This window comes from Oncorhynchus masou, chromosome 22, assembly GCF_036934945.1.
Source record: "Oncorhynchus masou masou isolate Uvic2021 chromosome 22, UVic_Omas_1.1, whole genome shotgun sequence".
Lineage (NCBI taxonomy): Eukaryota > Metazoa > Chordata > Actinopteri > Salmoniformes > Salmonidae > Oncorhynchus > Oncorhynchus masou.
The window spans coordinates 55654364-55681891 of record NC_088233.1 but is presented as its reverse complement, the minus strand read 5'-3'; the positions used below and the strand labels follow the sequence as shown (position 1 = coordinate 55681891).

General features: G+C 42.2%; 1 protein-coding gene across 5 annotated transcripts in view; it reads right to left on the bottom strand.

Moving 5' to 3' along the window:
• Window positions 1-3233: 3233 nt before the first annotated feature.
• Window positions 3234-27528, bottom strand: part of peak1 (pseudopodium-enriched atypical kinase 1) — a 265673-nt gene continuing 241378 nt past the window's right edge. For all 5 annotated transcript variants that reach the window (XM_064930596.1, XM_064930598.1, XM_064930597.1 and 2 more), the window contains 2 exons: window positions 26743-27494; window positions 3234-8366 (listed from right to left, as the gene is read on the bottom strand). In XM_064930596.1, the coding sequence (XP_064786668.1) occupies window positions 7035-8366; window positions 26743-27494 (2084 nt within the window). In that variant the 3' untranslated portion in view covers window positions 3234-7034. The remainder of the gene's footprint in view (window positions 8367-26742; window positions 27495-27528) is intronic.

The following is a 27528-nucleotide window of genomic DNA, read 5'->3' as shown; positions in this document are numbered from 1 at the left end:
TGGTGTGGGGGGCTTGGCTAGTGACACTGTCTGTGATTTATTTAGAATTCAAAGCACACTTAACCAGCATGGCTTCCACAGCATTCTGCGGCGATACACCATCCCATCTGGTTTGCGCTTAGTGGGACTATCATTTGTTTTTCAACAGGAAAATGACCCAACACACCTCCAGGCTGTGCAAGGGCAATTTGACCAAGAAGGAGAGTGATGGAGAGCTGCATCAGATGACCTGGCCTCCGCAATCAACCGACCTCAACCCAACCTAGATAGTTTGGGATGAGTTGGACCGCAGAGTGAAGGAAAAGCAGCCAACAAGTGCTCAGCATGTCTGGAAACTCCTTCAAGACTGTTGGAAAATCATTCCAGGCAAAGCTGGTTGAGAGAATGCCAAGAGTGTGCAAAGTTGTCAAAGGCAAAGGGTGGCTACTTTATAGAATATATAATATATTTTGATTTGTTGAACACTTTTTTGATAAAAAATAAATAAAGACAAACCCTTGAATGAGTAGGTGTGTCCAAACTTTTGACTGGTACTGTAAAGTCAGAGAACTACTGGAGAGAACTACTCATTCAAGGTATTGAAAAAAAAATGTTGGGACTGTTTCCTACATTGTAGAAGTAAGCATTTTCCGAGCCAGAATGGCCCATAAAGGCAGGAGCCTATCTCCCATTTCTGTAGCGTATTTAAGCTGCCCAGGGACAGGTTGATAGCTCAACTGTGTGCAAGGCTAGTGTGGTGTAACTTAATTTTGGCTCTTATTCTGTGAGCGAGTCTTCCTTTTATCCGCTGATGGTAAAGCTTACTGAATATAGATACTGTACACAGTTTAAAACCCCTTCTCCATACGAAGATTTGCCCTATGTTCCATGGTATGCTTGGTTTGCTCCTCAGAGGTTTATGTTGAAGGCTCCGTTTCAGAGGAGGGTTTTCCAGTTACTACGGCCTAATCATCTGCAAACAGCAGACTTACTTCTTATTACTTATTACAGTACTAAATCATTTATTAAGAAATAACAGTCAGGGGCTGTATCAAGTGTGTGTAGGAACAGTTTAGCCTTTTAGATCACAATGAATAAGATTTCTTGGACAGTGTGGGACCTGATTTTAGCGCTCCTACTCTGAGACGCTTGATAGGGCCCCTGAGGTCTGAACAGAACTGTACAACAAAGTGTTCCGAATAAAAGCCATGAGAATATTGAAATAATGGGCTTCGACATCATGAATGGAAAGCTTATCCACAACTAAAACATGAAGACAGGTCAAATTCACTTGTTGCTCAACAATTTTTTTTTGCACTTTCAACTCCTATGTAACCCTGCTGGGAATTTATTCACCTCCCAATGATTATTTTTTTTACAAATAAATGATATCACCGCTTTTGTGAATTTATAGTTCTTCGTCACTTCTCGTCAAGCAGTAGATCTGGAGGATAGACTCTGGGGGAGATGTGCAGCTCACACGGTTCACTTCCCTCCCATATTTTATTGATTCTCTGCCTTGCAATTACGCAACGGACGGTTATGCAACTGAGCAATAACCTCCATGATTACACTGAGCTGGCACTATGAAACCCAGGTATGAAACAACAGTCACCACACACAACTGTAACTGGGTTATAGTGGGGCAAAAACGTATTTAGTCAGCCAGCAATTGTGCAAGTTCTCCCACTTAAAAAGATGAGGGGCCTGTAATTTTCATCATAGGTACACTTCAACTATGACAGACAAAATGAGAAAAAAAAATCCAGAAAATCACATTGTAGGATTTTTAATGAATTTATTTGCAAATTATGGTGGAAAATAAGTATTTGGTCAATAACAAAAGTTTATCTAAATACTTTGTTATATACCCTTTGTTGGCAATGACAGAGGTCAAACTTTTTCTGTAAGTCTTCACAAGGTTTCCTCCATGCAGATCTCCTCTAGAGCAGTGATGTTTTGGGGCTGTTGCTGGGCAACACAGACTTTCAACTCCCTCCAAAGATTTTCTATGGTGTTGAGATCTGGAGACTGGCTTGGCCACTCCAGGACTTTTTTGCCCCACTGTATATGCAACACTTCATTGTCCTCCATTAGATTTTGTCTCGAGCAGATCAAGAGTCTATAATCATATATTTCTGAGGGACTTGTGTCAAGATGCAGAAAGACTGACAGATAAACAGATGGATAAACAGAGACAGACAGGCAGGCTCACAGACAAGCGTTATTATGACACGACAGTGTGCTTGAGACTGTATGGACTGTTGCATCATAATAATGTTTGTCCATCAACCAGCTTCAAGCACTGACAACGCATCAATATCCAACAGTCATTTTGTTTTATACATTGGCAGTGGATTTGAGGCTACAGGAACATGCCGTTGCCCCATAGGCTCCGTTGTCATATTTCAGGAACGTTTTGAAATGTCTCCACCTTGTGGTCAATGCTGAGTAAATATTGATATCTAGTACTGTACTGTACTGTATGTTGTACTTTAAAATAAAATGTTAAACTGTCCAGTGAAAAATAACTTTTAAAAGTTCCTATTCTCTTAATCATACCCAAATAATGTTGTCAACTCATATATTGGTATTTCTGGCCAAATCATCAATTGGAGAGAAAAAAACACTTAAAAAACCCCACCTCAAACGTTAATCTCAAACCGACGTTTTCACAAAATCTTGCTATTTCCTCATAAAGGATGATGTCATCCTCCTGAGGAGGATTGAGCTGGCCAATCAGCAATCTACTCACATTAATATTTGTAATGACCGGTATACGCCCACACCATTCTGTTGTTGGGTTCTCCCCATTTCTGATGTTTCCATCATGATGCCCAACATATCCAGATGCCACAAGTGTCTTTAAGCTCTGTACATACCTTTCACTTATATGAGACTGACAATGAACAAGCGTTCAACTCACACAGATAAAACCACAGTTGCTCAATAGTCTAGAGTGGATTCTCCCCAGTGTGTCATCTCCTTCATTTGACCGGATAATCTGAAAGCGCAGACGACGTGAAAGTAACATAGTGGTTAACTACAAGGTATTACCTTTCTCCAGTCTTGCTTTTGTTACGGCAGCGCAAATAAGTGGAAAGGAGTCAAGGGGAGGATCCTACCTCATAAGGAAGCCAACTAGACTATCGGGATGCAGCCCTTGTATTAGTCGGTTGTTACATTTCATCACCACAAGAGGGACATGCAAGCGGCTGACACAGATCGGCAATAATGGGGTCTCACACACAATGTATATAAAAACATACATTTATTGTTGTGTTACTATCGGTTACTTGATCAACAATAAAATGGCAATAGGCCAAGAGATATACACATATATAGAAAGCCAAGAGAGTTGACTTTTTATGTTCAGTGGCGATTGAAATGCAATGATAAAAAACTGCGAACTCACTGTTGGCAACACTATCCATGAACAATGCGTTTTTAATGGTGTTTGTTATTCATTCAAAAACCCTCCTCTCAACTGGCTGTTAAAGTAGTTTAACTCGATCATTTACAAGAGGGAAAAATACTGTACATGAATCTGTATGCAAACACTCTTTTTCCAAAAGGTGAGAACACTATAGTTTTAGAACAACATTCTTCTGGACAGAAAAAAACAATTCACCAGTTTTCTCCCAAAACAAATGAGACAAAAAAGTCAAGCTGATGGTATCTTGTCTGTCGTGACAGACCGTTAGTGGTGCACTGTAAATTCTGTAAATAGTGTAGATTATAGATTACATTAGATAATATAAATGTTGACTCTCTAGATACAAGGACAGCCACCAGTGCAGTCCTCAGCGGCCTGGACTCTTTGACCTGAAGTCACCATTTGATGTCCTTGACATCACATCTGACCCTATATCTAAATACACAGGATCCCTTCCTCACAGTAGTTCCCAGTAGTTCTCCGCCACTGACCCAAGGTAGTGAGTGTCTGGCTGCTATGTCATGTTATTCATTTGGATATAGAAGGGAAACCATGGCAGAGTTTGGCCCTCTTCTCACAGGATGCTGTTAGACGAGTAGAGGTGAATAAGTAAAACCGCTCCATACTTAGTAAGAGAAACCAAACCTGCATGGACACGCACAGGATGACGAAACATTACAAGAGGAATCCCAAATACATGTGTTTCAGAGTCATACACCTGTTATGTTTGGAAATCTGTTGTGCAATGTGTGTAGTAAACCCCATTAGATCTGTTATGCCGGAGGCCATTGCACTCCTATTGTGGATATATAAATCTAGAGAGTTACAGAATAAAAATATCAGGGCACTCTGCTGGGTATTTGTGTCAAGCTATCAACTATAATTTGACATTATTACAATCCTTTATTATAGGGATCTGCTGTGTCGAACTAGCACTGCTAGAGACGTCAACCTGTGAGTCCAAAGTATGTGGGATCTGCCGAAATCTCTCACATTGTTCAACCACAAAAGCACACAAACGGTCTCTATTGTCTTCAGTAAGCCCCCTAACTGATAGAAGCAAAGCCAACGTAAGCCATGTATTTCAGTTGCATTGATTCCAGGCAGACAGACACAGGCCATAAAGCCAAACGCTCATTCATTTGGCTATAATGGACCACAAGCTGACTGTGTGCAGTGGCATCACCAATGCTGATGAGGCAGAGGGATGGATATGTATCTGCAACAGTTGTAGTGAGTTCCCAATGCAGCCCATAAAACAGATATATAGTGATGGGACAATAGGCATATGAATCTCAGTGGTTGGGTGGTGTGGTTAGATGTGCAGGAAGCAGGGGTTTAAGGCAGTGGCCATTCTCTATTGATCGGGAATGCTTGTCATGTATAGTGGTTAACTAGTGAAACGCCCCAAAACGGAGGCTGAGTGGCTAACACAGTCTATTGGGAATAATAAGTCCAGGTTCATGGGATCCTTTCAGTTCCAACCGAAGCTTCACTCCAGTCCAGAGAGACTCCTACATTCCATGTGCTGCTGCTGAGCAAAACACAGCGTGTTTCTTTCCACGAGGGCTGGAACTAGCCTGGTAAATCCAGACTGAGCAGTGTTACCAGGCTAGAACTGCTTTTTATTACCACCTGTCACTCCGTTTTGCTTCTACATTTCCATTCCGGCGCTTAGCAACGCTTGAGTTCTACTGAATGTGCAAAACATTGATCATATCACCCAGGCCAGAAGCAGTCAATTACAAACACACAAGCATCTTATATTAACAAATAAAAGTATAATTAAAGACTAGAAACAAATACAAAAAAAAAGAAAACCCAACAAGCAGCCCCTGAAACATCAAAGTCCCTCTACGCGCTGCAATAATGTTGTCTGAGCTCACCACAACAAGTTCCACATCAGGGTTTGAGACTAAATCCTGCCTTTTCAGCTAAACGTCATTGCCAGTTATGTGCCAGAAATAATAATGGAAGCGAGAATAACTGAAAAGTGATAAAAGTAGACTACGTACATGTTTAAGTACAGTCATTTTCATAGTTCATAATAACATTTTACATTAATTGCACATATCCAAAGGAAAAATAGTGTTTGTCCACAAAACACACAACTAAAACAGACTTCCTAGTATTCGAAGTTCTGGCTTTGCTTAAAAACGAGCAAATTACATTGGGAGTGCTTTCATGTCCGACTATTGTCTAACTTCTCATCAATGATACTACGAAGCAACATGGCAGCCTGGATTGATTGCAGAATCATGTACTGTATTTAAGCAGTGGTAAGGGCACTTCAAATGACTGCGTTACAATGCATTCACCTTGATGAACTGAAACAGATGCCTCTTATATGAACATCTAAAATCTTGTCGCCTCAATGTATTTCTCACAATTGTCAAAATGGAGACTGCGGGGCAGAACTTTGGCGATTCTCGGTTTGCATAACACACTTGGTGGTTGAAAAATAATTCCAACGATGTACCTAAGAATAAGGAGGTTTCTCCTACTTATTGGGTGGTTAAGTTTATGGTAGAGGAGAAGATGTAATGCTATATTTGGGCTGGGTGTCTGTCCTCCTTGGGGAACTGAGGAGCCTGTATTCCTCATTCTTAATCAATCGTCCTTGGAGCCTCAACCCTCCCTTTCTCCCACCTCAGTAATGGTTGACAGTGAAAGGGAGTGGGCGGGCGCTGAGAAGATTATTGGAGATGTTTAGACTAGGACTGAGCTGAAGCATTGGGGCAAGCATGACCCCTACACTATGCACGTCGACATTCTATCTTGAAATCCATTCAAAGCTAAACTCAACTGCATTATTCAAACGTCTTAGTTCAAGGTGACAGATAGCTCTAGTTAGGATAGCTCTGATCTGAAGGCTAAATCCCTCGGAATTCCCTATAGGACTCATGTCTTTGAGACAGTTTTGAGAGGTGGCTACACAAACGCACAGACAACAAGGGGATGTCAGAGCAACTGGAGCCAGCAGAGATTGGCTGGGCTATGTGGTCACTATCACTAGGCTTATGTCCAGTCTCAGTGCTGCCGTAATATTGTCACATACTGCGAACTGAAAAAAACAAACCATAGCAAAGAGGAACTGTGCAATAATTGGCTAATAATGTGAAAGAAGACTCAAGTCTGAGGAGATTGGATTTTCAGATCGGGGCCCATTGAATTGAATGTGGAGATAACCTGTTGCTGTGGCAACTCTAGCTGAGAGCAATTCAAGCATACTTTTTGACGGTTTATGTTTTTTTCCTACTTGTTCATTGAAGCTCATTGAGATTTTACCAAGCGAGGACTATTTGCCAGTTTGTAGTATCAAAGCACTTTTTGTCTCATCCGAGTACTTCATCGTACATTGAAGCAGGTTTAATTTGATAACACCCACCCCCTACACTTTTTCCCACCAAAAGAAAAGATACACTGGTGAAACATCTGAGCACTGCATACAATGTCATAGTCCACAATAAGGCTAATGATTTATTACAGTTTTTTACCATAGATTTTCCGCTCATGGTTTGGTTGCGTTGTTGAAGGGACAGAGACGAGAGGGTAAGATCTGTTAGCATTACGACACAAGTCCAGAGAGAATTGGATGAGCGGTGAGAAGCTAGTGAGCTCAGAGCGGTTGGGAGTGGGTCAGGTGTTGGGATTGGGTTAGGTGCTGCTGAGACTGGGTCAGATGCTGGGACTGTGAGTGTTGCTGCTGGAGGATGCGCACCACTCGGCTGAGCGTGTCTGTGGTCGCGAAGGCCAAATACTTGCAGCACAGCCAATCCTCCAGGCTCACGCCACAGCCCGTGTCCAGCGAACGCTCTGCGAACTTGATCATCATCAGCGTCCTCTTCAGGTCCAGCCAGTTCTGGAGGGTGGTCTCGTGCTGGCTGGAGTTGGTGCCTGATGTCTGGCCACTGGTGTAGCTGAGAGCCTGGAAGAGGTCCTCACGGGGCCCCCAGAGCAGACACTGCAGGCAGGCCCTGGCCTCGGCCATCTGGATCCTTTCCGAGGGGTTGACGGTGAGCAGGAGGCTGGCCAACTGCTGCAGGCCCTGGGAGTAGAGGGAGCGGGCCGGGAGTGGCGGCAGGTCAGCCCAGGTGTACTCCCTCTCCTTCAGCTCGGGTGTCTCCTCGAAGGGGTTGGGCCGGTGCAGCATCTCGTAGATGAGGATGCCTGTCTGGAACTCGTCGCACTTGCGATACTGCGTCGCTGTGACGATCTCGGGCGCCAGTCGCGACTGGTTGCACAGCGCGCTGGGGTCCACCACCAGGGGGCTCTTCTGCTTGGCTTGGGAGAAGTTGCTTATGATGAGGCGGGCAGGGCAGGTGGCGTTGGTGGCCGTGTTGGCAGCACCTGCCCCGGAGGTGGCACTGTTGCTGCTGTTATTGTTGGGCTCGAGCAGGTCCAAGTTCCAGGGGTTTCCCGGGTGGCAGTGCACCAGCAGCAAGTTTTCCAGACGCAGATCACAGTGGGTCACGTGGTAGGGCTTCATGTGCTCCAGGCCCGAGCACAGCTGTAAAAGCAGCAGGCACACCTGACGCTCGTACAGGTCTGGGTTGCGGGCGTGTCGGAATGCGCCCTCCCTGACGAAGTCAGCAACGGTCTGGAAGGGCACCTCACGGGTGATCACTACCACTCGGCTGCGCAGGCGGCCGGTGGTGCCCATGTGGTGGCCTGGGATCTGGGTATCCTCGGCATACCTGTTCTGCATGGCATTCGTTGTTTCGACAGTCTCCTTCTTCCTCCTTGATTCCTTATCCTTTGTCTCTTTATGCCTTTCATCATTGTCTTCATCTTCCTCCTCCTCCTCCTCCCAGGGCAGCAGGCGGGGGGGGACGTCGGCCAGGAAGTGGCCACAGTCCTGCTGGATGTTGAAGTGGAGTGCAAGGCTCTGTCTCACCGCCAGGCTGTGGAAAAACTGCTGCTGGTTTTCCTTCACATTACACCGACAGATCTGGAGAAAGGGAGAGGGCGAGAGAAAAAGACAGTCAACATCTACAAAATTTTCCACTACTAAGATATGTACAGTAGCTAGAGAAAGTTTACACACCCCTTGCACAGTCTTCACATTTTCTGCCTTTTAATTTAATCTAAAAGGGGATTATATTCACCCCCCCACCCCATCGATCTACACAACCTACTCCGCATTTTCAAAATGAAAGAAAAATCATATAAATTGCGTGTCTTCACACCGAAGACACTCTTAAGGATACGCCCCTTTAAAAAAAAAAATCACCTAAAATGACATACCCAAATCTAACTGCCTGTAGCTCAGGACCTGAGGCAAGGATATGCATATTCTCGATACCATTTGAAAGGAAACACTGAAGTTTGTGGAAATGTTAAATTAATTTAGGAGAATATAACACATTAGATATGGTAAAAGATAATACCATCATTTTTGAAATGCAAGAGAAAGGCCATAATGTATTATTCTAGCCTAGGCGCAATTCAGATTTTGGCCACTAGACGGGAGCAGTGTATTTACACTGATCCAATGAACCATTGCTTATCTGTTCAAAATGTTGTATCAAGACTGCCCAAATGTGCCCAATTGGTTTATTAGTACATTTTCAATAACTGTGCACTCTCCTCAAACAATAGCATGGTATTCTTTCACTGTAATATCTACTGTAAATTGGACAGTGCTGTTAGATTAACAAGAATTTAAGCTTTCTGCCAATATCATATATGTCTATGTCCTGGAAAATGTTCTTGTTACTTACAACCTCATGCTAATCACATTAGCCTACGTTAGCTCAACCGTCCCGCACCTTTGGCAGCCATTACAGCTGTGAATAATTTTTATTAAGATTCTACCAACTTTGTACAACTCTTAGCGCAACATACAGTGCATTCAGAAAGTATTCAGACCCTTCCCTTTCTCCACATTTTGCTACGTTACAGCCTTATTCTAAAATTGATTAAATATTTTTTCCCCTAATCAACCTACACATAATACACCATAATGACAAAGTCAAAACAGGTTTATAGACATTTTTGCAAATGCATTAAAAATAAAAAAATAAAATAATTTATTTACATAAGTATTCAGACTCGAAATTGAGCTCAGGTGCATTCTGTTTCCATTGATCATCCGTGATGTGTTTCTACAACTTGATTGGAGTCACCTATGGTAAATGCAATTTGATTTGGTAAGGCACACACCTGTCCATATAAGGTCCCACAGTTGACAGTGCAAAAACCAAGCCACAAGGTCGGAGGAATTGTCCATAGAGCTCTGAGACAGGATTGTGTCGAGGCACAGAACTGGGAAGGGTACCAAAACATTTTTGCAGCATTGAAGGTCCCTAAGAACACAGTGGCCTCCATCATTCTTAAATGGAACACGTTTAAAACCACCGAGACTCATCCTAGAGATGGACCGCCCGTCCAAACTGAGCAATTGAGGGAGAAGGGCCTTCGTCAGTGAGTTGACCAAGAACCCAATGGTCATTCTGACAGAGTTCCTCTGTGGAGATGGGAGAACCTTCAAGAAGGACAATCTCTGCAGCACTCCACCAATCAGGCCTTTATGGTAGAGTGGCCAGACGGAAGCCACTCCTCAGTAAAAGGCACGACAGGCAACTTGGAGTTTGCCAAAAGGCACTTAAAGACACTCAGACCATGAGAAACAAGATTCTCAGGTCTGATGAAACAAAGATTGAACTCTTTGGACTGAATGCCGAATGCCAAGCACGTCTGGGGTACCACCTTACGGTGAAGCTTGGTGGTGGCAGCATCATGCTGTGGGGATATTTTTCAGTGGCAGGGACTGGGAGATTAGTCAGGATCGAGGGAAAGATACATTTTTTTTGTAACTTTTACCCCTTTTTCTCTCCAATTTCGTGATATCCAAATTGATGGTTACAGTTGCTGCAACTCCCGTACAGATTCGGGAGTGGCGAAGGTCGAGAGGCATGCGTCCTCCAAAACACAACCCTGCCAAACCGCACTGCTCGCTTAACCCGGAAGACAGCCGCACCAATGTGTCGGAGGAAACTACGTACAACTGATGACCATGTCAGTGTGTATGTGCCCGACCCGCCACGCGAATGGACAAGGACATCCCGGCCGGCCAAACCCTCCCCTAACCCGGACGACGCTGGGCCAATTGAAGATCTCTGGAGACACCTGAAAATAGCTGTGCAGCAATGCTCTCCATCCAGCCTGACAGATCTTGAGAGGATCTACAGAGAAGAATGGGAGAAACTCCCCAAATACAGGTCTGCCAAACTTTAGCGTTATAACCAAGACTTGATAATGTAATCGTTGCCAAAGGTGCTTCAAAGGGTCTGAATACTTATGTAAATGTGATTTCAGTTTTTATTTTTAATACATTTGCAAATACTTCAAAAACATTTTTGATTTGTCATTATGGGGTATTGTGTGTAGCTTGTTGAGGGAAAAAAACTATTTAATCCATTTTAGAATAAGGCTGTAACGTAACAAAATGTGGAAAAGGTGAAGGGATCTGAATACTTTCAGAATGCACTGTATATCCATTGTTTTGTCAAAATTTCTCAAGCTCAGTAAATTTGGTTGGGAATCATTGATGGACAGCGATATTCAAGCCTTATCTCTGATTTTTTTTAAAGCAGATACAAGTCAGAATGGAGACTGGACCATTCAGGAACACTCAACACATCTTGGAAAGCCATTCTGGTGTGTAGACTGGCACAGTATTTCAGTCATGATACACAAAGATATTAATACGGAAGACCCAGTTTTTAGATAGCCTAAAGCAGGGCTGCTTTTGAGTAGGCGAGTGTGGAGCAGAGCATTTTTTACATTTATTTAACTAGGGAAGTCAGTTAAGGACAAATTCTTATTGACAATGATGGCCTAACACCTGCCAAACCCGGACGATGCTGGGCCAATTGTGTGCCGCCCTATGGGACTCCCAATCACAGCCGGTTGTGATACAGCCTGGATTCGAACAAGGGTGTCTGTAGTGACGTCTCTAGCACTGAGATGCAGTGCCTCTCTCCGTTCTGGGCATGCTCTGCCTAGAATTTTTTATTTCCTTTATCACTATTCTTTTAATTCAGCCTATCAGATTATTGGTGCATAAAAACAGCTCCACGGCAGTAATCTGCAGACCCCAAAATACGGTTTAATTATCTAAAACCCCTAAGGGACAAATATTTTTTTGCGAATTGTAATATCAGACTAGGTTTAGCAAGAAGGCATGATGATTCCTGAACGGCTTCAAATGCTCTGATTGGTAAATATGCCCAGAAAGTATTGAAACAATTTAACCTTTTCTACTTTTGTTTAGTTTTTGGTCAACGATCTACACAAAATTCTCTAATGTAAAAGTGGAAGACAAATGCTAACATTTGTAAAACAAAATATGAATAAAACACTAATATATCTTGATTAGATAAGTATTCAACGCCCTGAGTAAATACATGTTAGAATTTGAAATTTGAATTGTAGATTTGTGTCCAACTCCTTTTGTATATACTACTCAGATTTGTATGTAACGTTTATGGTAGTAATTTATTTAACTTTGTCTCCTCGGTAAGAAAAGCACCACTTATTTTTAAAATTAGGAATCCAATGTGCCATTTGTTTATTTCTGTGTTTACGTGACTAATGCTACTACTTTTTGGAAAATGTGTTGTATAACCTTTAACAACAATAACAGCTGAGAGTCTCTTTGGGTAAGCTTCTAAGAGCTTTCCACACCTGGATTGTGCCACATTTGCCCATTATTGTTTTTTTAATTATTCAAGCTCTGACAAATTGGTTATTGATCATTGCTACATAACTATTTTCAGGTCTTGCCATAGAGTTTTGATTTAAATCTGCTTGAAAATCTAACGCGGCCACTCAGGAACTTTCACTGTTTTATTGGTAAGCAACTCTAGTGTAGATTTGGCCTTGTATTTTAGGTTATGCTCCTGCTTAAAGGTGAATTAATCTCCCAGAGTCTGGTGGAAAGCAGACTGAACCAGGTTTTCCTCTGTGATTTTGCCTTTGCATTGCTCCATAGCATTTATTTTTTATCTTGAAAAACTCCTTAGTCCTGAACGATTACACGCATACCCATAACATGATGCAGCCACCACTATGCATAAAAATATGGAGTGGTACATATTTCTTCCAAAACATAAAACTTTGTATTCAGGACAAAAGGTTAATTGCTTTGCCACATTTTTTGCAGTAATGCCTTGTTTTAGAATATTTGTATTCTGTTAGTATTCTGTTGTGGATTAACTACAATGTTGTTGATCCGTCCTCAGTTTTCTCCTATCACAGCCATTAAACTCTCTGTTTTAAAGTCACCATTGGCCTGAGCGGTTTCCTTCCTCTCCAGCAACTGAGTTAGGAAGGACGCCTGCATTTTTGTAGTGACTGGGTGTATTGATACACCATCCAAAGTGTAATTAATAACTTCACCATGCTCAAAGGGATGTTTGTTGTCTGCTTTTTTTTTTACCCATTTACCAATAGGTGCCCTTTTTTGTGAGGCTTTGGAAAATCTTCCTGGTCTTTATGGTTGAATCTGTGTTTGAAATTCACTGCTCGACTGAGGGACCTTACAGATAATTGTATGTGTGGGGTACAGAGATGAGGTATTTAGGCTTGCTATAAAAAGGGGTTGAATATGTACTGACTAAAGACATTTCAGCTTATAAAAATGGTTAACTTATGAACATTTTTAAAAACATAATTCCACTTTGACATTATGGGGTATTGTGTGTAGGCCAGTGAAAGAAATCTCAATTTAATCAATTTTAAATTCAGACTGTAACACAACAACATGTGGAAAAAATAATGGGGTGTGAACACTTTCTGAAAGCACTGTATTGTGACACTTTTGTTTACCAAATACCCCACATTTAGACATTAGTTAAACTTCTTCTTGCTAATAAAATCAACTCTGTGCGCACCTCTGACGTTTTTTTTTGTCCAGTTGGTGGCTTTTGACTCCTGGTAGCTTGAAGTGTTTGAAATGGCCTAAATCAGTTTGTGTCAGTCTGCACAGAATAGCAAGGTAGAAATCGTTTATTATTATTACTGCTACTGCAAGAGGCTATAAAACTGCCACAGCAAGTTGATCTCTGCAATGCAAGGACTTATTTAGCAATCCGTCCACCAAATCCATCCATTATGGATGGTTCTCTCTCTCTCAAGTGCTCCTTCGAGTATGCATTAAAATCAATATTTTTTAGCTTTGCCTTATCAAATTAATATTTGATTCAATAAATATTTTCAAATCGCGTAGTATAGTTACTCGACTGTGTTGAATGAATTTCCTTTAACTCGTGGGAGGGGCCTCATTCACATATTTCCCATCATGCTTTTTTGCAAGTAGATTTTTAGAATAGTTTTAATATCTATGTTTCCTCATGCACATTGACTGATTAACTGATCTTATAATATACAAAAGCTAAATAACCACAATTTTTCGAAACTAATCCAATTTGAGGGGTTTCATCCGTTAATGAGATGGTTGTTCCAGTTTAGATGGTTTAGGTAGTATTGAATTTTGAGGCCTTCACCATAGCAGTCATTTTGAGTGCAGGTTGCAGGTGATAAAATATTCAAATTTTTGGATATCTTCCCTCTAGCTGGATTCCTATAGGTATTACTAATCCCTTCACAAACCAGCGTATTATGATTTGCAAGTCTGATGTGGCCCATGAGCCATTAATTTCAGACCACAACGTTGTTGACAACTAGGCCATAACTAAAGGGCCCTAATGACATATGTACTACAGTGGGGCAAAAAAGTATTTAGTCAGCCACCAATTGTGCAAGTTCTCCCACTTAAAAGGATGAGAGAGGCCTGTAATTATCATCATAGGTACACTTCAACTATGACAGACAAAATGAGAAAATAAATTCCAGAAAATCACATTGTAGGATTTTTAATGAATTTATTTCCAAATTATGGTGGAAAATAAAGTATTTGGTCACCTACAAACAAGCAAGATTTCAGGCTCTCACAGACCTGTTACTTCTTTTTAAGAGGCTCCTCTGTCCTCCAGACTGAATTAATGGCACCTTTTTCAACTTGCTATCAGTATAAAAGACACCTGTCCACAACCTCAAACAGTCACACTCCAAACTCCACTATGGCCAAGACCAAAGAGCCGTCAAAGGACACCAGAAACAAAATTGTAGACCTGCACCAGGAGGGAAGACTGAATCTGCAATAGGTGAGCAGCTTGGTTTGAAAAAAATCAACTGTGGGAGCAATTATTAGGAAATGGAAGACATACAAGACCACAGATAATCTTCCTCGATCTGGGGCTCCACGCAAGATTTCACCCCGTGGGATCAAAATGATCACTAGAACGCTGAGCAAAAATCCCAGAACCACACGGGGGGACCTAGTGAATGACCTGCAGAGAGCTGGGACCAAAGTAACAAAGCCTACCATCAGTAACACACTACACCGCCAGGGACTCAAATCCCGCAGTGCCAGGCGTGTCCCCCTGCTTAAGCCAGTAAATGTCCAGGCCCGTCTGAAGTTTGCTAGAGAGCATTTGGATGATCCAGAAGAAGATTGGCACAATGTCATATGGTCAGATGAAAGCAAAATATAACTTTTTAGTAAAAACTCAACTCGTCTTGTTTGGAGGACAAAGAATGCTGAGTTGCATCCAAAGAACACCATACCTACTGTGAAGCATGGGGGTGGAAACATCATGCTTTGGGGCTGTTTTTCTGCAAAGGGACCAGGACGACTGATCCGTGTAAAGGAAAGAATGAATGGGGCCATGTATCATGAGATTTTGAGTGAAAACCTCTTTCAGCAGCAAGGGCATTGAAGATGAAACGTGGCTGGGTCTTTCAGCATGACAATGATCCCAAACACACCGCCCGGGCAACGAAGGAGTGGCTTCGTAAGAAGCATTTCAAGGTCCTGGAGTGGCCTAGCCAGTCTCCAGATCTCAACCCCATAGAAAATCTTTGTAGGGAGTTGAAAGTCTGTGTTGCCCAGCAACAGCCCCAAAACATCACTGCTCTAGAGGAGATCTGCATGGAGGAATGGGCCAAAATACCAGCAACAGTGTGTGAAAACCTTGTGAAGACTTACAGAAAACGTTTGAACTCTGTCATTGCCAACAAAGGGTATAAAACAAAGTATTGAGATGAACTTTTGTTATTGATACAAATACTATTTTCCACCATAATTTGCAAATAAATTCATAAAAAAATCCTAAAAATGTGATTTTCTGGATTTTTTTTCTCATTTTGTCTGTCATAGTTGAAGTGTACATATGATGAAAATTACAGGCCTCATCTTTTTAATTGGTAGGTCTTGCACAATTGGTGACTGACTAACTACTTTTTTGCCCCACTGTATTGCACTTTTACATTCTTCTCCAACACTTTGTTTTTGCATTATTTAAACCAAATTGAACATGTTTCATTATCTACTTGAGGCTAAATTGATTTTATTGATGTATTATATTAAGTAAAAATAAGTGTTAATTCAGTATTGTTGTAATTGTCATTATTACAAATATTATTATTGTTATTATTTTATTATTTTAAAATTTAAAATCGGCTGATTAATCGGTTTCGGCTGTTTTGGTCCTCCAATAATCGGTATCGGTGTTGAAAAATCATAATCGGTCGACCTCTACTCTGTAGCCATGTGAGACTGTCCTCCTGGACTCTGTGCCGGTCCCTACTTACTCTAACCATGTGAGACTGTCCTACTGGACTCTGTGCCGGTCCCTACTTACTCTGTAGCCATGTGAGACTGTCCTACTGGACCCTGTGCCGGTCCCTACTTACTCTAACCATGTGAGACTGTCCTACTGGACTCTGTGCCGGTCCCTACTTACTCTGTAGCCATGTGAGACTGTCCTACTGGACTCTGTGCCGGTCCCTACTTACTCTAACCATGTGAGACTGTCCTACTGGACTCCGGTCCCTACTTACTCTGTAGCCATGTGAGACTGTCCTACTGGACTCTGTGCCGGTCCCTACTTACTCTAACCATGTGAGACTGTCCTCCTGGACTCTGTGCCGGTCCCTACTTACTCTAACCATGTGAGACTGTCCTCCTGGACTCTGTGCCGGTCCCTACTTACTCTGTAGCCATGTGAGACTGTCCTCCTGGACTCTGTGCCGGTCCCTACTTACTCTGTAGCCATGTGAGACTGTCCTACTGGACTCTGTGCCGGTCCCTACTTACTCTGTAGCCATGTGAGACTGTCCTCCTGGACTCTGTGCCGGTCCCTACTTACTCTGTAGCCATGTGAGACTGTCCTACTGGACTCTGTGCCGGTCCCTACTTACTCTGTAGCCATGTGAGACTGTCCTACTGGACTCTGTGCCGGTCCCTACTTACTCTGTAGCCATGTGAGACTGTCCTCCTGGACTCTGTGCCGGTCCCTACTTACTCTGTAGCCATGTGAGACTGTCCTACTGGACTCTGTGCCGGTCCCTACTTACTCTGTAGCCATGTGAGACTGTCCTCCTGGACTCTGTGCCGGTCCCTACTTACTCTGTAGCCATGTGAGACTGTCCTCCTGGACTCTGTGCCGGTCCCTACTTACTCTGTAGCCATGTGAGACTGTACTCCTGGACTCTGTGCCGGTCCCTACTTACTCTAACCATGTGAGACTGTCCTACTGGACTCTGTGCCGGTCCCTACTTACTCTAACCATGTGAGACTGTCCTCCTGGACTCTGTGCTGGTCCCTACTTACTCTAACCATGTGAGACTGTCCTCCTGGACTCTGTGCCGGTCCCTACTTACTCTAACCATGTGCGACTGTCCTCCTGGACTCTGTGTCGGTCCCTACTTACTCTAACCATGTGAGACTGTCCTCCTGGACTCTGTGCTGGTCCCTACTTAAAAGTAATAGATTTTTGAGAAGTAGCATCCACACACGGCGGCTGCTTCACCAACGTATTTTTCTATGTTTATCTTTTTAAATATATTCCATTCTCCTTTCTCTTGTTTATATTATGGCTGTATTCCCACCAATATTCCTTTATGTAATCAAGCTTTTACATGTGCAATGTTCTGTCTTTATAATAAGCATAATATTTCATTTGTAGCGAGCATTTCCCACGCTCAATGCACATGTGAAGCCTGTTGGTGTTTGCTGATCAAAATCATTTGATCGCTGCAGCTTGATATAATTTATTCCCTTTAATTCTTGAAAATAAGCTGATACTGGCCTTTATTATTTAGGATTTATTTGAGATATTTTTGCTTCATTAAATGTATTTCTATTATGTTTCTCTTCCAAGAAAAAAATCTAAAACCTCCATGTATCGTAGAAAGTAGAATATCAACTATATACAGGCAACTGTGGGTGGGGCAGGCTAAATAATGACAACTGAATAGGCCTAGTTAAAATAATAGTGATAAAGGAAATGATAAATGCCAGGGCAGAGCATGCCCAGAGGCTTGTGGCTGAGCATTACCAGAGCAAAAGTGGAGGTGAAATTATGCTCTGCTCCTCACTTGCCTACTTATACACTCGGGCATTCAAAAGCAGCACTGTTTAAAGGCTGTCAAAGAACTGTCATATCAACGGATGGCTGCAGGCATCGCGGTCTGACAAGCTGCATAGCAAATGAGTCATAATTAGACAAAGAACAATTCAGTCATTTGAAAGAGATACTAAGTTATTCAAACGATATACTACGTGGTTCAAACAATATCATTCCAAGAGGCTACTTTTTTCTATAACTTGTCCTTGTGGTAAAAAATTATGTGGGTAAAACAAAGTGAGAATTAAAAGTACGAGTCTCGGAGCATCGTAGCACCATTCGGTGCAAAAACTCGACTTATCCAGTTGTGGCACACTTCTTGGAAGTAAACCACTCGATTTCGTCCCTACGTTATATTGGCATCGAACATGTCACCCTCCCTAGGAGAGGGGGTGACCTCGACAATTTATTGTTAAAACGAGAGGCTGCCTGGATCTTTAATTTAAAGACCCTTGCTTCTCTCGCTCTCAACGTAGACTTTGATCTGAAGCCATTCTTGCGATTGTGATTTTGCTATTGTAAATGTTTGTAGGCTTACGTTGCTAAATTGTATCTATAAATCGTATGCTATCCCATCCATGTTTTTGTTACATTATTTTTATATCTGAGAATTAACCAATGATATCAGGCCACAGCCAGCCATGATTACAGACACCTGTGTGTGTGTCCATTGACACTATATAAACTAGTGAACTGCAGTGTTTGTCATTATACCCTGATGAAGACAGCTTGTCTGTTGAAACATTGGATATTAGGTTATAACATTATTGCATCGGAGCTCCTAGAGTGTGAGACTCTCCTTTTCTTTGTCAGTGTTCTACTCCGCTAGCCAGCACCTCACCTAAACAGATGTGCATTTCTTTCGACCTCTAGATTACTTTTTTTTGTTTTGCCTTGAGCTTCAGGGTTTTTGTATTTTTATGTATTTTTATGCTATAGATGCTGCAATGGCTGAGGACTTTTGTGAATGCACTAGACTAAAGTACAGAGGCGTCACACACCTCATACAATACGCATTAACCAAATCCAAAACCAGAGCTTTACAAAACTTTGCAAGAAATAGAATTTCCTCTAAGGGTCCACGATCAACATATGATTGTTTCTTTGAAGAAGCCCTGATAGAGCACTGTCAGATTGTGAAAAACAGATTTCTGTAACTTCAGTCAAAAAATGTTTTGCTCTCTCTCTAAATCCACAGGGAAGGTCCAGAGAAAGAGAGAGCAAGCTCGAGAGAGAGAGATTCTCTATGTCTCATCCCTTTCTTCAGATGTGCATCATTGTTCATGTCATCATCTTGTGCAAAGCAGGGAGAGGAGAGTACCCGCTGTCACAGGCATTGGTGGGAGCGCTTCTCTTCTCATAACCCCCAGTGACACCATGTGCAGCTCACTGTCGCTCTCATTCGCCCCACTTTGATCAAAGCACACAGAACACAGGGAGCAGCCAATCTCCAACAGGCCACATTCTCTGACTGAGACAATCATTCATTTGACATGTATATATGATATTATAAATGCCTCACATGCGGCTAGTAATAAGACGAAGCAATTAGCCTATTAAAAGGTTTATCTGACTCCAGAAAGAGGATTTAGTTATATGCAAGATCACTACAGCTGAGTTACAGTAATAGGCAACATCTGAGAATGGAATTCTACATACAAGTGTATTTAATTACTTTGTCAAATGAATGGATTCATATAAAAGGAATATTCTTAAACAAGGCAATACTGACATTAACAAAGCATAATTCTAGGCATATTGATCTTAAGGTTAACTTGGAAGTCAAAGCATGGACAAAGAGATCCCTACTAGGCCAGAGGCCTAGGAAATGAGGATTGATCATACAACCGTCCTCCATTAACTGGACACAGAATAATAGAGAGAAAAAGGCATTTCATCCCAATTGAAACTGTAACCTCTCAACCCAAAACCAACCACCATTCACCAATCAAACGATGCCACGTTTACAGTAACCTAAACACTCCCAGGCCCTATCTCAACAGAGGGCCACATCGTTTAAGAGCTTGTGTGTGGGATTAGACCAATGTAAATAAAACAGAAATCCTGAAGACAATAAAACCTCAGAGAAATGTAGAGTTCACCCTGTCCAGATTCAAGTTAGCACAGAGATCATACATCCATATAGACAGATTCAGAGTTATCCTCAGATAACAGTTACCACAGAGATCATCCATCCATATAGACAGCATCAGAGTTATCCTCAGATAACAGTTACCACAGATATCATAAATCCATATAGACAGCATCAGAGTTATTCCTAGTGAAGAGTTACCACATAGATCATACATCAATATAGACAGCATCAGAGTTATCCTCAGATAACAGTTACCACAGAGATCATACATCCATATAGACAGCATCAGTTATCCTCAGATAACAGTTACCACAGAGATCATACATCCATATAGACAGCATCAGTTATCCTCAGAGAACAGTTACCACAGAGATCATACATCCATATAGCCAGCATCAGAGTTATCCCTAGTGAACAGTTACCACAGAGATCCATATAGACAGCAGAGTTATCCTCAGATAAGTTACCACATAGATCATCCATCCATATAGACAGCATCAGTTATCATCAGAGAACAGTTACCACAGAGATCATACATCCATATGGTGTGGTCCTGTGTGGCTCAGTCGGTAGAGCATGGCGCTTGCAACGCCAAGCGTCGTGGGTTCGATTCCCGCTGGGGCCACCCACATGTAAAGTAGTGGCCCCAGCCGACTTGTAAGTCGCTTTGGACAAAAGCGTCTGCTAAATGGGATATATTATTATTATTATATTATATATATAGACAGCATCAGAGTTATCCCTATTGAACAGTTACCACAGAGATCATACATCCATATAGACAGCATCAGTTATCCTCAGAGAACAGTTACCACAGAGATCATACATCCATAGACAGCATCAGTTATCCTCAGAGAACAGTTACCACAGAGATCATCCATCCATATAGACAGCATCAGCGGTATCCTCAGAGAACAGTTACCACAGAGATCATACATCCATATAGACAGCATCAGTTATCCTCAGAGAACAGTTACCACAGAGATCATACATCCATAGACAGCATCAGTTATCCTCAGAGAACAGTTACCACAGAGATCATCCATCCATATAGACAGCATCAGAGTTATCCTCAGATAACAGTTACCACAGAGATCATACATCCACATAAACATCAGTTATCCTCAGAGAACAGTTACCACAGAGATCATACATCCATATAGACAGCATCAGTTATCCTCAGAGAACAGTTACCACAGAGATCATACATCCATATAGACAGCATCAGAGTTATCCTCAGATAACAGTTACCATAGAGATCATACATCCATATAGACAGCATCAGTTATCCTCAGAGAACAGTTACCACAGAGATCATACATCCATATAGACAGCATCAGAGTTATCCTCAGATAACAGTTACCACAGATATCATAAATCCATATAGACAGCATCAGAGTTATTCCTAGTGAAGAGTTACCACATAGATCATACATCAATATAGACAGCATCAGAGTTATCCTCAGATAACAGTTACCACAGATATCATATTCATATAGACAGCATCAGTTATCCCTAGTGAACAGTTACCATAGATATCATACATCCATATAGACAGCATCAGAGTTATCCTCAGATAACAGTTACCACAGAGATCATACATCCATATAGACAGCATCAGATTTATCCTCAGATAACAGTTACCACAGAGATCATACATCCATATAGACAGCATCAGTTATCCTCAGAGAACAGTTACCACAGAGATCATACATCCATATAGCCAGCATCAGAGTTATCCCTAGTGAACAGTTACCACAGAGATCCATATAGACAGCAGAGTTATCCTCAGATAAGTTACCACATAGATCATCCATCCATATAGACAGCATCAGTTATCATCAGAGAACAGTTACCACAGAGATCATACATCCATATAGACAGCATCAGAGTTATCCCTATTGAACAGTTACCACAGAGATCATACGTCCATATAGACAGCATCAGTTATCCTCAGAGAACAGTTACCACAGAGATCATACATCCATAGACAGCATCAGTTATCCTCAGAGAACAGTTACCACAGAGATCATACATCCATAGACAGCATCAGTTATCCTCAGAGAACAGTTACCACAGAGATCATACATCCATATAGACAGCATCAGAGTTATCCTCAGATAACAGTTACCACAGAGATCATACATCCACATAAACATCAGTTATCCTCAGAGAACAGTTACCACAGAGATCACACATCCATATAGACAGCATCAGTTATCCTCAGAGAACAGTTACCACAGAGATCATACATCCATAGACAGCATCAGTTATCCTCAGAGAACAGTTACCACAGAGATCATACATCCATAGACAGCATCAGTTATCCTCAGAGAACAGTTACCACAGAGATCATACATCCATAGACAGCATCAGTTATCCTCAGAGAACAGTTACCACAGAGATCATACATCCATATAGACAGCATCAGAGTTATCCCTAGTGAACAGTTACCACAGAGATCATACATCCACATAAACATCAGTTATCCTCAGAGAACAGTTACCACAGAGATCATACATCCACATAGACAGCATCAGATATCCTCAGTGAACAGTTACCACAGAGATCACACATCCATATAGACAGCATCAGCGGTATCCTCAGAGAACAGTTACCACAGATATCATACATCCATATAGACAGCATCAGATATCCTCAGTGAACAGTTACCACAGAGATCACACATCCATATAGACAGCATCAGCGGTATCCTCAGAGAACAGTTACCACAGAGATCATACATCCATATAGACAGCATCAGTTATCCTCAGTGAACAGTTACCACAGAGATCATACATCCATATAGACAGCATCAGCGGTATCCTCAGAGAACAGTTACCACAGAGATCATACATCCATATAGACAGCATCAGTTATCCTCAGAGAACAGTTACCACAGAGATCATACATCCATAGACAGCATCAGTTATCCTCAGAGAACAGTTACCACAGAGATCATCCATCCATATAGACAGCATCAGAGTTATCCTCAGATAACAGTTACCACAGAGATCATACATCCACATAAACATCAGTTATCCTCAGAGAACAGTTACCACAGAGATCATACATCCATATAGACAGCATCAGTTATCCTCAGAGAACAGTTACCACAGAGATCATACATCCATATAGACAGCATCAGTTATCCTCAGAGAACAGTTACCACAGAGATCATCCATCCACATAGACAGCATCAGTTATCCTCAGAGAACAGTTACCACAGAGATCATACATCCATATAGACAGCATCAGCGGTATCCTCAGAGAACAGTTACCACAGAGATCATACATCCATATAGACAGCATCAGAGTTATTCTCAGTGAAGAAGTATTAGAAAAGATAATTATATAGTATCCTTGGTTGGTATGTATCAGTCAGTCCTCTAGATACTGTAACAGAGATACATTTTGGCTGCTCAGAGGGGGAAGGCCTGACTAGTCCTTAAGCATTGTCCTTTGTTTCTGGACCATTTGCTATGCAATGGTATAAACAGGGAGAAATATAGGACAGCATAACCCTTGGGATTTCAGTTGTACTATAGTTGTACTATAGTTGTATTTCATATTGGTGAGCTGGATGATTATTACAATAACAAAGTAATGTTGTGGCTATTTTGTGCAAATCAAAGTTCGTCTGAATGTTTGCCTACTTGGGAAACAGGACAACAAATCTAGAAGTGCACACTGATGACTAAACTAAAACAGAATGGACATACAACAACTTAATCTAAATGGTAATAGGCATTCGTTGTCCTTCCTTTGAACTGAAAATAATAGGTATGAGTGACCCTGACAGTTCTATATAGCCTAGAGCTTTATTTCCTTTATTTCCTTACTTTCCTCATCACTTGTCTTATGAGTTGATGAGAGTCAGTGTGACAGTTTCTTTGCACCCACAGGGTTGTTTGAACTGTGAAGTGATTCAATGCTAGAAATAGTCACACTGTCCGTGGTACACTTCTCTGCGAGAATAAGGCTAAATAACAAACCAAGGGTTGGTATCAATTTATTATCATAAATGCATACTGCATTGACATTCAATTTGAATTTGATTTGCCTAGTTGAATGAATTCAAAAAATGGACTTGAATGGAACTGAGTGATTTTTCCCAAAGGAAGTTCAATTGAAATGCATTGAATTGGTATCGAGTATAGAGCTATCAGAAGCCTAACCTTGAAATAGAAATTGCTTTCCAAAAACCTTGGAGATACGACTCGCTCCTGCAAATCTGTGAAAAGCTGACAGACTGCGGATAATAAACACACTGTTAAATAGTCATGACTCAAATGCATAAACAGATCTATTTTGTTGATGTGTTGAGGGAGCAGAGAGCGCTCTCTTCCTGCACACAACTGGGGCACATTGATATTATGGAGGGTGGAAACTTTTTTTAATTGGGTCGCTAGGCTATTATGACTGCATGTGGATGCTCTTGTTTGTCTTATTTCTCGGGGAAATCGCCCGGGAAAACCACTCCTTCTCTTGAGCCCGGCCCTTAACAGGAGAGAAGGCTTTGAAGTGCTTTGTGGAGCGCTGAGTGTTTTTCTGCCACGTAAATAATGCAGCCGCTACGAGCCTTCAGAAAGTATTCTCATACTGGCAGTATTACTGTGGTGCCTTACCGTAAACATCATGCACGTTTTGTCATAATTTTATCCTGTGCAGACTTCCTTCTTTTCACTCTCATATCAGGTCAGTAATTGTGGAGTAACTACAATGCTGTTGATCCATCCTCCGTGTTCTCCAATCATAGTCATTAAACTCTGTAACTGTTTTAAAGTCACAATTGGCCTCAATGGTGACATCCCTGCGCGGTTTCCTTCCTCTCCGGCAACTGAGTTAGGAAGGACGACTGTGACTGGTTGTATTGATACACCATCCAAACTGTTATTACTAACTTCACCATGGTCAATATTTGCTTCTTTTTCTTTTTTTACAAATATATCAATAGGTGCCCTTTGTGAGGCATTGGAAAACATCCCTGGTCTTTGTGGTTGTATCTGTGTTTGATAATTGTATGGGGTACAGAGATGAGTTGGTCATTAAAACATCATGTTAAACACTGTTATTGCACACAGAGTCCACGCAACGTAATTATGTGACTTGTTAAGCAAATGTTTATTCCTGAACTTATTTAGGCCATAACAAAGGGGTTAAATACTTATTGATTTAAGACATTTCAACTTTTAATCTATTTTGCATTCAGGCTGTAACATTACAAAATGTGGGAAAAGGGTGAATACTTTCTGAAGGCACTGTATCCCCAGCTCCATGCTTATATTCAGGTCCCATCCGGCAGTCTGCCCACACACAAACACGCTAATGTAGCCATTTTTAGAAAGATTTTGGGGTTTAATTTGGGTTTCTGCCCTAACACTACACAGCTGATTCAAATAATCGACTAATCATCATGCTGTGATCATCTGAATCAGTTGTGTAGTGTTAGGGGGGAAAAAACACTAAACGTGCACCACTTGGGATCCTGGGGACCGAGTTTGGGAAACACTGGTTGTAAAGTGTTGGTCTCATGTTTCATGTGATGAAATAAAAGATCTCAGAATTCTTCCATACGGACAAAAAGCTTATTTCTCTCAAATTTTGTGCACAAATGCGTTTACATCCCTGTGTGTGAACATTTCTCATTTGCCAAGATAATCCATCAACCTGACCGATTAAACAGCACGATAATTACACAGGTGCACCTTGTGCTGGGGACAATAAAATGCCACTTGAAAATGTGAAGTTTTGTCACACAACACAATGCCACAGATGTTTCAAATTTTGAGGGAGAGTGCAATTGGCATGCAGACTGTAGGAATGTCCACCTGAGTTGTTGCCAGAGAATTGAATGTTAATTTCTCTACCATAAGCTGCCTCCAACGTCATTTTAGAGAATTTGGCAGTACGTCCAACTGGCCTCACAACCCCAGACCACTTGTAACTACGCCAGCCCAGGACCTCCAAATACGGCTTCTTCACCTGTGGGATCGTCGGAGACCAGACACCCGATGAAACTGAGGTGTATTTCTGTAATAAAGCCATTTTGTGGGGAAAAACTCATTCTGATTGGCTGGGCCTAGCTCCCTAGGGCATGGGCCTATGCCCTCCCAGGCCCACCAATGGCTGAGCCCCTGCCCAGTCATGTGAAATCCATAGATTAGGGCCTAACAAATGTATTTCAATTGACTGATTTCCTTATATGAATTGGAACTCAGTAAAATCGTTGAAATGGCTGCATGTAGCGTTTACATTTTTGTTCAGTATAGATGATGCATGTATGAACTACACATTGACACACTTAAAGCGAGAGGTTTAAAAAATACTTACTAGTTGTCAAAGTTCCAGAGCATGTCTTTCACTGAGTGCTATGTGATAGTTACTATAATAAAATTATTCCCTTGGTAATATTTTATTTTCAAAGCTAAGAAATTCACTTCAGCGGGAAGGTAGTTGAGAGAGGACAGAGCTGGTGACTTCCAAGCCATGGCAAACAGAGACACGCGGGACTCAGTGCCCAACAGGCTTAAACTAGATTATTTAGAAGAGTTTTCATGAATAAGTGAAGATTAAAAATATATATATTTATTTATTAAATACTATTTAACTTAAATAAAGCTGCTCTCTTGAAGCTCAAAGAGATCTCACAATATTTATTTTAATCTCAAAATAAATCACTCAGGAATATGAAATTATTTTATTACTACTACTTAGAGTGCAAAGGCCTCCCTTTTGAAACATTTTGGTCATACCTTGATGGCGTAGTTGACCAACGGATCCTTGGCATAGGAGGCAGTGTAGTAAACAGAGTCTCCGGCTTCGCAGCAGGGCTTCCCTGTGGTCAGCCTGAAGTGCGACCAGCTGTCCGTGCCAAAGCGTAGGTGGTCCTTCTGCCCGGCCATAAAGCGGTCCTCGCACTTCCCTGCCAGCTTCCTCAACGTGTCCGTGTGCAGCCCCCGGATGCGACCCACCACCTCCTCCCAGCTGTCCATGCCATTGTAGAGGGCCTGCCTCTGGGGTTTGCTGCCCACCCTGGCCGTGGTCCGGGCCTTACCCGCCAGGGACTCTGCACTGTGGCAGCCCCGCCGTTCCCTCCCCGTGGTGGCGCTGGGGGCCGAGGCCAGGCACGACAGGCTGTTGGCCCCTCGGCCCTTGTTGACGGCCAACACAGGTCTCTCCAGGGAGTCCCCACTCTCCTGGTCATGAGCGCGGGCCTCGGAGCTGAGCGAGGAGCTGTGGCTGCCCGTCTCCCAGGTGGAGTCCAGGTCGTACAGGGGGTTGGCTACGCTCAGGTTGGTACCCCCGGGTTTCGCCTCACGCTTGGGCCTCAGAGGGAGCTCCTTTCCCAGGCTGGAGGTCTCTGTACTGGGGCGGGCTACCGACTTCTTGGGCAGCGGGGGTGGAGTGGCTTTGGAGGCGTCCTCGTCCAAGTCGGCCAGGGTGTCATCTGAAGCCTTGACGTTCCGTGGGTGCTTCAGCGGGATCATGTTGGCTCTGGATTGACCTGCGAAAGGAAAGAGAGATTACAACAACAACGC